Here is a 16,561-nt window from a genome sequence, read left to right as displayed (position 1 = left end):
CCTATTATGCTTTTCCAAATGAGGTGTGAAAGTCAGGTCCAATCACAACTGCAGTTCAGAGGAACCACAAGGAATTCTGTGTTCTTTAAATAAGACAGTAATGAATACCTGATATTTCCAAGTATATAAGCATTAATTTCACACATACAATTTATTTAAGTAGCTAGAAACACCCTATAACTTACAAGTCAGTAAGGAAAGAACCCTTCACAAACTTATCTGCTTTGACACTTAGTAAATATTGCTATTGTTGTCATTTCCTAGAGAGATATAAATGAATCACTATAATCAACTTAATCCAGACTTCTGTCCCATTACGGGTTAGTTAAACTGAAGAGACATTGTAAATTAAAGCATATTATTTAAATTATGTGTCTTTGGAATTTTCTCTATGATTTTATCAAATTTTTCCCAGAGTAGGGAAAAATTACTCAGACACACAAAATCTATTCTGTTGCCATACATCCCATTACAAAGATAGCCATTCTATTTAGAATTTTTAAGCATTACAGACAAAAATAAATCCACATGTATTAGTAAAATTCAGTTATATGTGGAACTAGAAAGGTTGCTGTAGAAGACTAACAAATTAATGACTTAGTATATTAACCTCCTGTACTATTACTCCAAGTATATAAAGCTCCTTTCCCCATTAAAAAAGCTGAATATTCTCAAAACATCAGTATTTTGTAACATATTTTACATTCCTACACTGCAACTGCTCCCTTCCAGCCATCATTGAATTCAAATACTTTTGGTACAACTATTGTTGAGAAAAATAAACTCCTGGAGCGTGAAAAAGAACTTTTTTCTCATATGAACAATATTTAAAAATTTTCTTGGCTGCTTTCCCACTTCATCTGAATAGGACTTCTGCTTTCCAGATATTCACTTACAATGTAGTTCTTGCTTTATGCAAGTGAAAATCCTCCTAGACAAAATCACTTGTAATTTTTGTAACGATTTCTATTGTAGTCCTACAAAAAATATTGCACATTTGCTGGAGTTAAACACTTTAAAATAAACTAAAGTGGGAAATGTAAAATTGCAACTCTTCCCTTGATGAGATTCCATTTTGGATCTAATTCATACACACACACAGAGATGTCCCATTATGCACAGCTCCAGTGAATGCTGCTGGATGTTGGTAACATCCATTAAGGAGAGAAGGAATACAGCTGACAGAAGCACTTTAGTTTGTGAAGGAGACATAAGCAGACACAGCATCCAGGAAATTAGTTGTTAAGGTTACAACAATCAAATCCCAAATCAAATTCAAAAATGCATCAAAGCAACACAAGTTCATTCTCAAGGTTTCATACCAGAATTTAAGTTTCTATACTCATAATTAAGGTCCTATTCAGAAAAAATAAAAAAAATCACCTAATTAACTTCAAGCACAAACTTCAACCCAACAGAGAATGAGATACAAGCCTATGTTTAAATAAATATATGAATAAATGTTACTGAAGTCAGCTTTAAGAGGCTGCTCAAACATTTTAATGAATGATGGTGACAGAACATAAAAACATGCATTCCATTCCATTCATCTGGGTAGTATCTAACAACAGAAATTACAGTGATTGTTCAACTGTAAGATATTTCAGTTTTCTGAAACTTCTCCAACTATTCTTAATTGCCAAAATACATTTTTTAAGTAAGGTCACATTTCAAGAACTCTAACTTTCATCTACAGACTTGTCTATATTTTAGAAGAAAGAGTAAGGCAAGCAAGATCCCAAGTTATCTGTACACAATCAAGAAGTGGCTATAATGCATTCTTCATGGCCTTTACCTGTTTCTACATCTGTTAAATGCAGCATGGAATCAAAGCCCCCGCTGAGGATCCTTCTTCCACAGGATGACCACTGGGCAGCTCGAACAGCACAGGAGTGACAGGAGTAGGTTTTTAAACAGCAGCCTGTATCTACAGCATCCCATACCTTAAAAAGAAGGAGAAGGACACCCTTACAAAGAATCACAGTATTTTTTTTCAAGAATAATTTGCTACAGCAAATCATTGCAGTTGAGAAAGCTTTACATTCTGAAGTTGTATCAACTAAGCTGTAAAAAATGGTTTTAAATAATTTCATGGTTGTTTAGAATTAGGACATTTTATTAACAAGCCACAAATCAGTAATACAGTTTTCTCCCTTTTGTTGTTGAATTTTCTACATTGCTTTCAATTCCCACTATACTTTCCCATTCATAATGCTGTCCTACTCTATGCAGGGATGTATCCAAATACATTTTACTTTTAAATAATTTTTCTTCCAAATTTTTGTCTCCATCATATCTTGCTTTCCATTAAGGAAGAATAATACTGGCAGACTACAGTTTTCATATCTGCCCATACATGAGCTTTTATAATATTTCTCAGTTTGTACTTTTAAGTAGAATTTTACCTTAACTTCACTGAGGAAGCAGATAAGAATATTATCATGCAGCTACATGGAGATTTTTAAGGACTGGTTTAAGTCCTCTCATTTTTTATTTTCTTCTGGACAGAACTAAGTTGATGCTGAGAATTTCTGAAAATCCTACTAGTTTTCCAATTTTTTAAAATTATATAACAAGTAGCATTTTCAGAACAGAAATAGTCCTGTTCATCTTTTAAAAGCAATTTTAAAAGAGACAGATACTTGTTTCCAAGTTATATATTTTAGAAAATACAACTACTTTGACTTCAGTTATCAAGTACAGTTGACAAAAATGAAAAGTATATGCTTTTCATGGTTCTATTTCTGCCGTAGTTCTAAGATAAAATTAGAAGTTTGGCAACAACTGACCCATATAAAAATCCAGTAAGATCAGTTCTGTGACAGAAGACTAAACATCAAAACTATTTTCTAATAAATGTTCTTCTTCAGTAAAAACTGGATTATAAAATATCCTATGGATGTACAATATAATACCTATTGAGCTTAAAATGTGAAGAGGGAGAACAAAGCAAGACTTTGGGTAATGTACTTTTTTCTTCAATATTTTCTTCTTACTGGACAAAAAGGACTTGCTGACAGTATCATTACATAATGCATACTCAGAAGACAACATTCCATTAAAGAAAATTATTTTATCAAAAGATCTATCACAAAGCACAGCTCTGCAATGCAAAGCAACCAATTATCATTAATTACTTGAGTAGCCAGTAAAGATTGAAACTGTGAGGGCCATATCCTTAATATTCTACCCTAATCACAAGTTTAAAAAATCAGGGAAATTGTAATATTAAACTGCTTTTGAGAGTAAGTTTCTCTCTTTTAATGAGTTTGAATGACTGTTTCAAGTTTCACAGTATCAAAAAAGAGTTAATTATGTCTTGGAGGGCTTTTAGTATGAGGAAGCTAATGAATGAATCAAGATGAAAGGAAAAACAGGTGGTACATACTTCCAATATTTTCTGTCATGTTTTAGAGATTAAGTACAAAAACTCAATTTTCACAAGAAAGGTAAAGTAAAGCAAGTCCAACAGGACTTTTGAGTTTATGCTTCATTTAAAAAAAGCTACATAATTGGAAATAGCACATCCTTAAAGCTGCACATTTCCCTCCATTATGTGAGTTGGAACAAGTGATCCACTCTTGTGGATGAGACCACTGACAACACCCAAGGGACAATTTACCAGGTAAGACATTTCTCTCCACTGTTTTACTTTCCATCAGCTCTTTTTTGCCCAGGTAATGGTGGTGTTACAATGCTTTCTGGAATTAAAGTTGAATGGGCAAGGCAGTTTTGACTGAGGAAACGCACTTCATTGACTGCCCATTAATGTAAACTTCTAATTACAGAACCAGGTTTTGAGGAAAAAAGACCAAGAGTTAAACAAGCACTTAGGGGAACATCTTCCCCTGTTAGATCCCTCTTCAGCCCAGTTCTTCTCCTCTCTGCTCCTACCCAGCTTCATCAGTTTTCACTGGGCATCATGGTGACACGCTCAGCCAAGCAGTGAATGCTCAGCTGTACCAGAACGTGTCTGCCCCAGGTTACAGCACCAGGCTATGCCTCCTCCGAGTGACAGATGTTAACCATGCACAAATGGAGAATCTTTTCTATTTCATTACAAAGAAGTGCTTCAGATCCCATCAGAGAATCTCTGCAAAGCCACCATCATGTCTGCATTTCCTTAGGGAGCCTCTTAAGCATGTCCCCATTCCTGTGTGTTTGCACTGTTTAATCAGTGGGAAATGAAAGAAATGAGGCTTGTGGGAGAGTTCCACTGTACTTGTGCAGAGCTGGAGAGGAATGTCTGCTCAGCTGCTGGTGCCTGCTCCATACAGGCAGCCACCACCATTGAAAAAAGGAGAGGCTGCAAAAGGATGAGTTCTCTGCGTTTGAGTTTGCATCTCTCTGCCCAAGCCTCAGATGTCAGATCAGCAGATTCTCCAGGGTGATGGGCATTTCAGGGCTCTAATTTCTACTGAAAGAGTCAAGTGTGTCAAGAATAACTTGTGTGGCAATAAAGGCCTTTCTAGTCTTTTTTTCTCCACTTCTAAATTCTAGAAACTAGAGCCGCTAAAGCATCCTATTTAAAGTGACTGATGTTGTGAAGCATGTCTTCTTTGGCAAAAAGGGAACATGAATTACAACCTCTTTACCAGAGAGGATCCCAAACATATTCTTCTGAGTGGCATCTATACATGAACTTGAGAAAAGAATTTGTTTTCAAAACCAGTCTAAGGCTGAAGATAAAGGCCATAACACCATAATCTAAGAAGGAATGGTTTTAAGAATTTCAAGGTAATTTTTTAATATATGAAGTGCCTTAGAACTATTTTAAAAATTTCACTTAAAATGTCAAAAGCTGCTAAACTTTAACCTGGTAATAAATACCTTTACAATAATTTAATGAATTATTTATTCAATTAATTTTTAGATTTAACTATTATTTATTATAAATTAATTAATTTACAAATTACATTTGTAGAATAAACTCCAATATTTACATGGAATAAAGATAATATCTCATACAGAATAAATTACTTGGTCATGGGAAACAGTTCACTGAAAAATACAGAGACAGATACATATAAATCTTCATTCATAGGCATTGAAACACATGTATCAAGTATTCTTGGACTACAAATTATTATAGATCTGCCAAAGCAAGATACATTTATATGAAATTATTTTTACCAAGAGATCAACTGCATTAAGTGTTGTAGCTTGACTTCAAAACTCAGCTATCACAGAAACTCAATATTATTTCTAGATTAAATACTGAATTCTCATTAAACCTGAGGTTGCTCTTTTATCTTGTGGTGACCATTGTGATTTTAATTGCTGAGCTAAAACGTTAAAAGCACACATTTCATTGCGCTACTCTGAAAATACCTATTTTTTTGCCACACACTCAAGCAATAATGTTATACATTATAAACAGTAACCAGTCCAAGCTTTTCCTTTATAAGAATCACAAATACAATGAAATATACAACTGTTATTAGAAAAATAACACATATTAACATATTGACTCCTCTAAATCTACAATTAGTAACCAGTTAATTATACAGTATTTGAAAGAAATAAACAGCCAATACTCATTTATACCATGAAGATATCATGAAAATTTTAATTTTATTTTTTCTGATTTTATTTAAATTGACTTTATCAAACTGGTTTATCATTCACTAATATTTCTTACTCATCTGGGCTTCACTATTTATAATACTGCATTTCCATTTCTGTTCCATAAATTGTTTTCATTTCATTTCCTCTCCCATTATATAAATTATGGTGATTACATAGTTATCTGCTAGGACCATATATGGGGCCAAAATGGCAGGTACAAACAGCAAAGTGATGAAATTATACTAGTGATTTCTTTACAAAAGCTATTTTCCTTTTACTTTCTCTGTGGCATACTGTAATTCAACTACTCTTTTGCATTCTCCATAATATTTGAAAATAAAGGCTTCAGAAGTTGTTTGCTTTCCTGCATAGCCTAGAAATGCTATGAAAATACTGTAATGTATTTGAGGTAACATAACCAGACCTCTTTGACCTTGAGTTCACAAAGCACATAAGCAACTACACAATCTAAGAGATGAGATGTATTATAGATATGTTTCCAGATCCTATTTTCTGCTTTCAGGAAAACAGCCTTGGAAAAGAAAGTAGTTTGGGTTGAAGATAAGAACTCTTGGTAAGTCACAGCAGGAAGCAGGAGAGGGGAAGCACTTGATACTCAAGTAAACAGCAGGCACAGAATAATGCTCTGGGGTCTGCTGCACTATCAACCAGCTCATAAGGCACAAAAGAAAGGCTTTATCTTACTGATCATACAAACTAGGGATTCATTCCCAGAAAAAAAAAAAAAAAAAACCACAGTAACATAAGCAGAGTAACCAAAATAATATGAGAACTCATGAAGCACACCAAGAGTGATAAATTAGGAATTGAGCACATCTCTTTCACTGCCATGCTATGATTATCTATGATGGACTTGCCTCCAAGTTAGATTGCAGAAAAGAAAACCCAGCAGCCTGACTTTTAGAAATAGAAAGGTGCATCTATTCAAGCAGGCAGTCAGTAATTGCACAGTGAACCTGAGAACAATGATTCAATTGTGATAAATTAGAGGTTGGAAGCAAGTGAGGAATTAAGTTGTATGCATTTTGAATTTGCATGCATAGAGGAACTACAGCAGAGCCAGTCAAGAATACTAAACAATAAATTAATTTCTGGAGCATGTGTACCAGAATTAAAAAGTTTTTTAACGGATGGATCCATGTTCATTTCAATATAACATCCATACTAAGAGAATTCTTCCCCTCTCAATTTAGCCAAGTGGTGTCAAGTTGTGTTACCGACTTCTTCTGTCAATGGCTTCTAATGAACCACAGTAAGAAATCATTTCATACTTGTCAATTACTATAAATATAAATGTGGCATTTAAGAAACAGCCCTGTTCAAGGATGGTGTGGGATAGTACTGAGTTACAGGATGCAGGAAGAAATTACCAGGCTTTGACTAGAATAGACTCTGCTCCATTCCACAGCACACTCAGGCTGCTCCACAGGCATCTGAATCTGAGAAGACATGAGCCTCTCCTATCCCTGTTTTTGGAACAGCACTGCTCCCTGATGCATCTCAAAGAGACCAAACTCATTTGGCTTTTTACTTTATTTTTTAACTGCAGAACAGAATTCAGGTCTGAAAAATATGCCATATCTGCTAACATGCAATTTCTAACAAATACAGTAAAGAAGGAAGCCCCAGACTATCTATAAAATATCTCTTCTAGTTTTCAAAGCAGGCTCTGATCTGTACTTTAAAAGGTTCTTTGAAAATCAATGGGCCAGAGGGCAGAAACAGTCTCATGGAAAAATTATAAAAAGGTATCCCCTGCTGCTACTACCTCAGACTCCCCAGCTGGATGAGGTGCAGCTTTGGGCAGGACTCCAGGAGCTAAAAGTGCCCCTTGGATATCTCTAACACACAGCAATAAGGATAAAGGGGCTACATAAAGAGGTACATTCTTTTTTTCATGGAACTGAGACAAGAGAACACCAGGAAGGGAAGAAATAAATAGCCAACCATTAGAATTGCTAGGTGTGCCTAAGCCTCTCAAGCCATTGTGTGACTTACAAAAATGTCTGATATGGCATGTAATATATATAAATTACTAAAGCAACTACATGAAAATTTAGACTATTTTATGCTTGTTTCAATTAATGTCTTCTTAAAATATTGAGCTAAATAATACTGTTGTAGGACAAAGCAAAATTTGTTGAAAGAACTACGAAAGAAATCACTCAAACTCTTTTATCTAAACCTGCAGTTAAACCATGTGAAAAGGAAATTAAGCTCAAAAAAAACTGTGAACTAGGGTCACTTTGTGTATAACCTTCAAGTACTAATAAGCTTATTTGCAAGCAGTTATGAAGGATGTAAATAGATGTTCAGATTGTTACATGGACTATGATGACATTTCAAACATACCAGCTTAATTTTTAAACAAACTGTCCCAAAAAAGGAGTTTTTCTGCATAGGATTCTGTATAGCTACATAAAGCTAACACATTTTCAGATGTGTTGAACACTTGTTTCAGGAATGTTTAAAGTGTTCTAGAGAACATATTTTAAATGACATCCCTCTTCCTAATCTAGACATGGTGTAAGAAGTATGTATCAATGCTGTCACTGGAACATTTACAGATTTCCACTAGTTTTCTTCTTGCAGCAGTTGTAACTCAAAATGCAATTATCTTACTAATTTGAAGGGAAAAGCCAACTTTATTATTGCTTTAATATCTGAATAAGAGAATAAAAATTTGTATTTGGATAGCTTATTACTAGACAACCCTTAGTACTGTAGAAACAAGGAGAATGGAAAGTAGAAAAATTGAATAAATTCGGTTACCTGAGACAGCCAGCATAAGGTCTAAATTTGTTATTTTTCCCTTAAAAAATTTAATGTTAAAATGTTGCAAGTGTACTAATCAAATCAATGAGGTATAAAATCTACTTTTACAAAAAAGAAAAAAAAACGAAAACAAAAACAAAACCCCAAAGAAACCATCAAAAACCACAGAAACAAAATCAAACTAAACCCAAAAATAACCCAGCATATTAAACATAAGATAGATAGACATAAGATAATTTTGTAGGGGGCTTTATTCAGGCAGATGCATTTTAAGTTATAATACTTGTGACATGCTGTTGGCACTGCTACTGGAAACTACTCAGTGGTATGAAAACTGATTTGCACAAATGTAAAAAAGCTTTAATCCCAAAAAATCCAGCAAAGGTTAAGCACAAGCACTACATGAGCTTCATGCCAACCACGCCTATGAAACACATTTCCTATTATTTGGCATTTTATTTTAATCTACCCTCCCTCAGAAACCTTCCTTTCCCCAAGGAAGGTTCCATAATTGTTAGTTGTGAAGCTTTGTTTGGGTGGTTTTCCCATTAACAGGAAAATGAAAACCCAGTCAAAAGTGCACTTCGAGCTGTCAGCATCCTATAAAATGATTTTAATAAAACACTAAAGGAAGAAGATAAAACATTGACATTTTCATTTGGCAAAGGAGGGACAAGACAAAGAAAATAAAATTCTGTAAAAAGGAAACAAAAACCACACCACTGTGGCAAGAGCTGCCCATCTGTTTATATACAATAAATAAATATCCTTGATAAAGTTTTAACAGCAAGAGCTACTTACTACACTTCTTAAATAGACCTAACAATTCCCTACTTCAAAAGTTAACCTGTAACATGAGTAAAACCTAATCAACCAAGGGAAAATGAAGACATAAATAATTTTAAAGTATACAAATTATCTGGGGTTTTGCCAGTATAAATAATTAATGTTGCCTCCACGGGAACCTTTCAAGTCAAAACTGGCAAACAGAACTCTTCTGAAAGAAGTAAATTATATTTTAGAAATGGTAACAGTAAGACACTGAACAATACTGACATAAATATTTCATACACATTTCTATTAAAGAATTTGAAAATTATATATTCCCACTGTATCAAATGTGTCTTCAGGACACACCAATCCCACCTGTGGAAACTCTTTTTTTAACCATTTGATTCAGAAATGGAAAAAGTAAAGAAAACATGGACTCCAGTGAATTCCTATTTCTTGGATGTCATTCGTATCTGGAATTACAGACAGAAAGATGAAATGGGTAGCTGAGACCTTATTTCCATTCAGTGCTTTCAATATTCTTTCCCTGTTAATTATCTGCAGTTTCTGGACAAACAAGCTCAACCCTCCAAGTGTTTCAGCACCCTCTCAGAGGGAGGCCAGCACATGCAGGGGTTGCACAGCACCTGCACACAGCTGGTCTAGATGAAATGATGCCAAACACTCACAAGTAACACATGCATGGAGGCAGCAACACGGACTAGCAAAACACTAATAACATATTCAACCACTTGATTAAAGTAAGTAAGTGCTAGAATATTATCTAATTATTCAGAAGTAAGCCCTGCTGCTCTTATAAATTGAAGCTAGAGATTAGAATGAGCTTGGTTATAAAGAATGTTTACCTAAAATTAATATCTCTATGATAAGAACTGAAATACTGTTGAAGTATGTTTCAAGATTTCACCCTGAACTTGTTCAATCTCCATGTTTGAGGGGATTTTGGGCAGGGTTATTTTGTTGGTTGGTTTTGGGTTTTGTTTTGTTTGGTTTTTTTTAAATGTGTTTCATACCACAATCATGGGCCATTTCATTGTTTTGTAGCATTTCCAGTGAAGGTCTAGTTAAGATTTGGCACCAAGCTTTGAGTTTTAGGGGCAAAAGGTTTACTGCAGTGCAGTGTGTTTGGCAGATAAGTTTGCTTTTTCTAAACAGAGATGAGGGTTACGAGTTTCAAATATGCATTTATTTTTAGTATCACAATGTAATACAAGGCACATCTGTATTGCCACAAGAACATGTTACAAAGCAACAAATCACTTTAAACAAAATAAAATCAGCAGGAGCTATATTTCTCGCTTGTTTAATGAACAGGTTCACCCCCACTAAAATAAAAAAAATTTGAAACAAGTTCAGTAAGATGATCTTGCCACTAAACATACTTCCAGGAAAATGAGCAACTGAAAAGTACTAACACAACTCAGAGTTCCTTAGATACCATCTGAATTTCTCTACAGGAATGACTGCCACTCCAGCAGGGGAATGTAAACCAAAAACTGAGGAGACATGCTGAAGAACCTAAGAATTATCAAACTTTATCAGCTTTGTCAACTATAATCACATTGGCAAAGACACAGAGGGATGTAAAAAAGCAACCTAGTTTCTGGTAATAAGTATTAAATCTTTAATTAATATGTCAGAACCTGTATAAAACTGTTCAAACACAGCCATCATACAGTTGCTAGCATTTTTTATTCATTACATTTCTTGACAGTATTAAGTTGCAAGTAAACTGACATGCCTATTTTCATTACTTTTATGCATTTTTTTTCTACATTGGCAAATGAATTCTTCACAGTTCTAGCTTCCCTCCTTGGGACCAAAATATCATTAGTAAGAAAATTCTCCTGAAACCATTTTATTTTCCTTTAAAAACTTTAGGGAAATAAATTACACTGTTAGACTTTCAAAACACATTGATTCCTTCTACAAAGCACAGATTTGTTTGTTAGAATGTTTTATACCACATGCATCATTTTAAAAGACATTAGAAAACTGCAGACATTTACAGAATAAAGTCTTCACTAAATGAGATCAAGACCTCTAAACACATTGATCATTCTTTTGACTTTTATTCTGGCAGACAGCTAGTTTTACCAGTTCTCCTTTGTTCTTGAAAAGGAAAGATTCCAAAGGAATGGAGATGCAGTAGACATTAAGAGCAGCATTCTTTCCCCTATTCTAAGATTTGGAGAAACACTTTACTTTTCAGGGATACAAGACCACTCTAAGTAGAACCCTTTTGCCTAAGAGTCCTTTAAAAGCCAGCAAGACTTGTGGGACAGCAGCAGAGCTGGCAGCAAACACCCTTGGACAGAGATGTCAGTTCAGCATCCTCTGCACTGGTACCTCCCTTCACTCCTGGTTTCAGCACAAACTTGCAGAACCAAGACCTCAAGTGGAGATGAATGAATCGATCACATTACACACAACATTTTCTCATCCTTCTAAAAGGCCTGGAAGATACAACCTCTGAAAACTACACTAATTTAGACACACCGAGAACTGCAAATTTTGAACATATATTAAAGTGCAGGACCCAAGTTATCTTACACTTGACTTTGGCTGCATATTTCAATGTCCAAATGAATCAATAATGCAGGGCTGCCCACGACAGCTTGTGGCAGCATTTTACTGAAGCTATATCACACAATTAGAAATAAGCTGGAGCCATCTTCAGAGGAAGAAACATCAGAGCCCACTCTGGCAGCTGTACAACTTTAACATGTTGATTTGTTTCCCCAGAAATAGCCTTATCCTGCAGTTCAGAAACAGGGGTGAAGAGAAATGATAACTGCAAGCCCACTGTTTGATTAAGTTCTTTCAGTAAAGGTCTTGAAGTAAGAGCAGATATTTTCCTTACCCAGAGCAGAAAACATTTTGATAAATACAATAAGTAGTTTGATTATTTAAGTGACACTGAGGATAATGCTAAATTTTAGTTGTGTAACAGAGATTACTTTGTAGTGAAATCGAATTAACCAGAACAACAAGAGAGCACAAAAAAAAAATAGGTAATTTATTTGGATAGGTTTTTTAAAACTAAACTCAATATTTTTAAATTGCTTTGAAGCAGCTAGCCTGAAGGCTGCAGGGATAAACTTTGGCTGAGGTCTTCTCAAAATTTTTCTGCATAAGATGTTATTTAGCAGGATGGATGTACAATATAGGAACCTCCACTTGTTCTAGCTACACTAGGGTCACCCAGACTGAGAATTTTTCCATTTTTCTTGAGGAAAACATTCTGCTTTACTACAATTGTTTATACCATTACTGAGTTAATATGATGCTTATGTGTCCCTAAGCACTGAAGAAAGTAATGGGAAAAACTTCCAAGAAGTTTATGGGCCAAGTGACAAAGGTCTCTCAGTGCAAGGTTTGGTCTCCTGCTTCCCCTGGAACAAACTGTTCTGTGAGCTGTGAATGTTCTGCCTTCTAACACACACATCCCATTGCTGCATGTGAATGGGAAGTGTTTCTGCCTATGTAAAAAATGAGCCTCCAGATAGCTCCTAACACAAGGCTGCCTCCCATAATCCTCAATGACAATTACTCACAGGAAGATCTCAACAAGGTCCAAATCTCTGCAGCAGGAATTCCTGCTCAGGTGGGTCTCCACTGGATGTGTGAAGGTAGATTTTATCTAGTATGAAGTCTGTGAAAAATACTGTTAAGCCTTGGAAGCTGAGGAGTATCAAATAATGAGCAACATGGTGAGATTCAAGTGATTTATTATATGAAGGATATTTGCATTTCCTGGCCACTCACAAGGAGTGTAGGAGGCAGATGCCTCAAACACATCAGGATTTCTCAAAGTTACACATTTGACTCCCAGGATATTTAGTGCCTCCTATAAGATCTGCTGACTCCAACAGAACAGTTTGCCCCACAGATGGGAATGGCCATCTAGTGTGCAGCAGCCACACACATTAACCCTCAGCAAATTCCTGACTTTTAAATTATTATAATTTTTTTTTTCCAGCTTCCATCCAAGCAGCAGCTTCACCTCCCCTTTCAGCTTTCCCCATGTTATGTTGCTCATAATTAATACATTTCACTTCCACATTTATCTCCAGCATGTTGGGGCCATTTCCACCCTTCATATCCCTGTGTCTCTACACTAAAGAGGGGGTTTGGGTTTGTTTCCCCCACCAGCATTACTCCAGCTGCCTCAGGTACACTGAAACTTGACTAATTCACACTAATTTTAGCACAGATAAACAACATTGGCTGTGCCATGCTATTTTCAAGTATATTCCTTTTTCAAATGAAGTGAATACAGCAGCTCCTCTTCGCCAAGCAATTTGCACAGCATCAACACACATCATTAGAAAACTCAGATTTTTATTTTTTCTTTTAGGGAACACAAGTATGTACAAATTAATATCTTTACATAAAACAAAACTGATTAGCTTTTGCTATTTCTGCTTTGCATATCCATGCAAACCACCAGACAAAAAGGGACCTGCCATTCATGCAACAAATAATAGAAGATTGCAAATATGTTTAATATTCTTTGTAATATAGCTCAGTTCCTATAACATCATTTAGATTGCCCTGCGGAGTTTCTGTACTTTGTACTTTATAACATTTAATCTCTCTCCTGTGAAATCTTGAAGAACAACCTATTCCATAAGTCAACTCAACAGAAAGTTATTGACAATGATTTCACAAAGAGCTTTGTCCCAAAGGGCATTGGTAAGTAATTTGCAAATCTTATGTACATCTAGTCAGTAGAGGGTTTTCAATGCTCACTTACATTCTTACAATGTAGTACAGTGATACAGCCCACTTGAAGTTGAACAAGAGATCTTTGATTATGTTTTTCATTAATACAAAGCACAACAGTTTGTATCAAATTTTAACATTCAATCTGTGACAGAGGGCAGCCAGAGGGAAGCCCTGGATTCCCACATTTACTTTTATCACATTCTGCAAAAAGCTTTGGTAAATAGATTTTTCTTTATTAATAGGTTGGAGGTTGTTTGTTTTAACAATAAATTCAAAAAACATTAACACAGATCCAATATTCATTTTAAAAATACAGGGTTTTTTTCCCTAAAGCCAATAAGCATATAAAATTTTTATACTTGATTTACCTAGATACCTAGATATATACTTGATATAAGTATACTTACCTAGATATAAGCTGAAGAAAAACTACAGCAACCTAAGACACAAGAAGCTGTACCTCAAAAAGAGATTATTACTGGAGTCCAAATGTTTAAAAGCTAGCTTCCAGATGTAACTGACTTTTTGAATTTAACTAGGAGTATAGCTCAAATGAGAAGTCCTGCTACACAGGTGTGGGTGGAAGCATATATAAATACTCAGAACTTTACATGTTAAAAGTTCCTACTATGCTCTCCAGCAATAGTTTAGAAATTAGGTAACAAGCTTGCATATTTGTTGTGATTTTGTTATATTATGGAGATTGTATCACTAATTTTTATTTTACAGCTGGTGTGAGAGCATGCCTTTGCAACTGGAAATAAAAATACTAGCTCCTGCTAAAACCCTAGGACCAGATTAAAAGCTAACTTTCTCCTATGTGGATGTTGACTTGAAACTATGAATTAATGACAGAGTTATCTAGGAGCAGATATGAACATACTAACACCTGCAAACATTGCCTGGCATTTACACAGGACCCAATTGAATTATTTTTAACTAGAGAAGTAAATTTAATATTTAGATTCTTGTAAAATAAACACCACTGCCCTCCCCTGTTTTGTTCTAAAGCCTGAGGAACACACTTGATTTAGCAAGCAATAACTGTGGTATTCTATCAGTAGGGGCTGCCTCTGGTTACATAGTGCAAACCTACTTGATCAGCACATCAGCAGTGGTACCACGGGAAATCCCAGTTAAACCCAGCCCAGAGAAACAGCTGTGTGCCCCAGCAGAGCATCTCCCCAGCCCCACCCAGCAGCTTTGACACCCAGCTGGCTCCAGTGCTCTGGGCAGCACAGCCCTGGAACGTGCACATAAACCCAAAGGTTCACCACAGGTCCCAGAGAGCTCAGCTCCTTGGCACTGCTGCAACACAAACGTTTATACTTGGCTTTTAATGCAGCCTCAAGTTCAGCACTTCTCACTGCAGCAGCAGTAGAACACCTACAGGAAGTGAATTTCACCTAGAAATATTTCATTGCATTTACTTCACTGCCACTGCAGACTTACAGAACAAACCATTTCAAAATTAGAAGTTAATGCAAATATTTGGGGTTTGGCTTACTTGAAAATTCTAGTAGCATCGTAGGCTACTATATATTAGCACAAATTTAAAGAGATTAGTGACCAGTTTTGACCAAATTTTTCAAGAGTACTTAAATCTATTTAAGCACATAAATGTAAATTATTTCTAAAATAAACAAGGAATGTCAGAAGCTGAATATCAAGTTTTTTGATAATCCAGACTCTGTACTGAGATACCCAAGAGCAGATTTCTCAAAGAAAGTAAGAGCCCTTCATGTATAATGGGAGGAGAAAAAAAGTAAGCAAAAATGTTTTGCTTTAACCCATTTGGCATAACAGACACATGGGAAAGCTTTTTGACATCGTTACCAGACCATTCAGTTAGAATGGGTCCATGACATTACCTAAATACTTAAAATCAAAACCTGATGGTTGTGAAAAGCTTTTTTTCTCCAAGTCATTCTACAGATGAAAAATTATCATTGGGAAGTTTCCCCAATGAAGTCCTTACCAATTCCAACACTATTTTCACATAACATGTTAAAGACCCTTCCATGATCAGATTCACTTTATTATTTTAGCTTCCTATTACTCAATGTCTCCTCCATTTGTGTTGCCATCACTAAAACACTTTTACTACTTCAAAAATATTCATCGTTTCCCTTCGTTACACTTTCACATACCTGCAGTTATCTCCACTCCCACTGCACAAAACACAAATAATTAGCTTAATCTTCATGACTGTTTCTAAATTTAGTAGCTTTTCTTCCTTTTTTCCAAATTAGTATGAAATTGATGTCTGAGAGATCGAACATCTACTTAGCATGTTGTAAGTATTATCCCAAATTAAAAACTTAAAAGTATTTCATGTACTATATAGAAAAATATTATTCTGAAATGTAAGCTACAGGTTATGTAAGCTACCAGGATTTCAATGGACTCTCCATTCACACAGGTTAATGAAATGTGCAGGCAAAGAGAACATGCAGTTTGCAAGTAAACGTAGTTGACAATAGAGGCTTTCTGCTAATTTAAGGCTCTTTTTATATATATCTAAGTATATATATATTTTTAATATACATACACATATACACATAAGCACACATAAAGTGCACTGCTGCAAACAAGTCAAAAGAAAGATTCACTACTGAAGATTTATTTTCATGGAAAAACCTTGAAGATAATCCTTGGATATTTCAATTAAGTT

The 16,561-nt window shown here is 35.2% G+C and overlaps 1 protein-coding gene across 1 annotated transcript in view; it reads right to left on the bottom strand.

Annotated features, from left to right (window-relative positions):
• The window catches only part of WDR25 (WD repeat domain 25), a 59,167-nt gene that overhangs the window by 24,238 nt on the left and 18,368 nt on the right, over window positions 1-16,561 (bottom strand). Inside the window, exon 3 of the mRNA XM_021549723.3 lies at window positions 1,796-1,943. Within this exon, the coding sequence (XP_021405398.3) occupies window positions 1,796-1,943 (148 nt within the window). The remainder of the gene's footprint in view (window positions 1-1,795; window positions 1,944-16,561) is intronic.

This window comes from Lonchura striata, chromosome 5, assembly GCF_050655825.1.
Source record: "Lonchura striata isolate lonStrDom1 chromosome 5, ASM5065582v1, whole genome shotgun sequence".
NCBI lineage: Eukaryota > Metazoa > Chordata > Aves > Passeriformes > Estrildidae > Lonchura > Lonchura striata.
The sequence above is the reverse complement of the archived record's forward strand: the minus strand, read 5'-3'. Positions and strand labels throughout refer to the sequence as shown.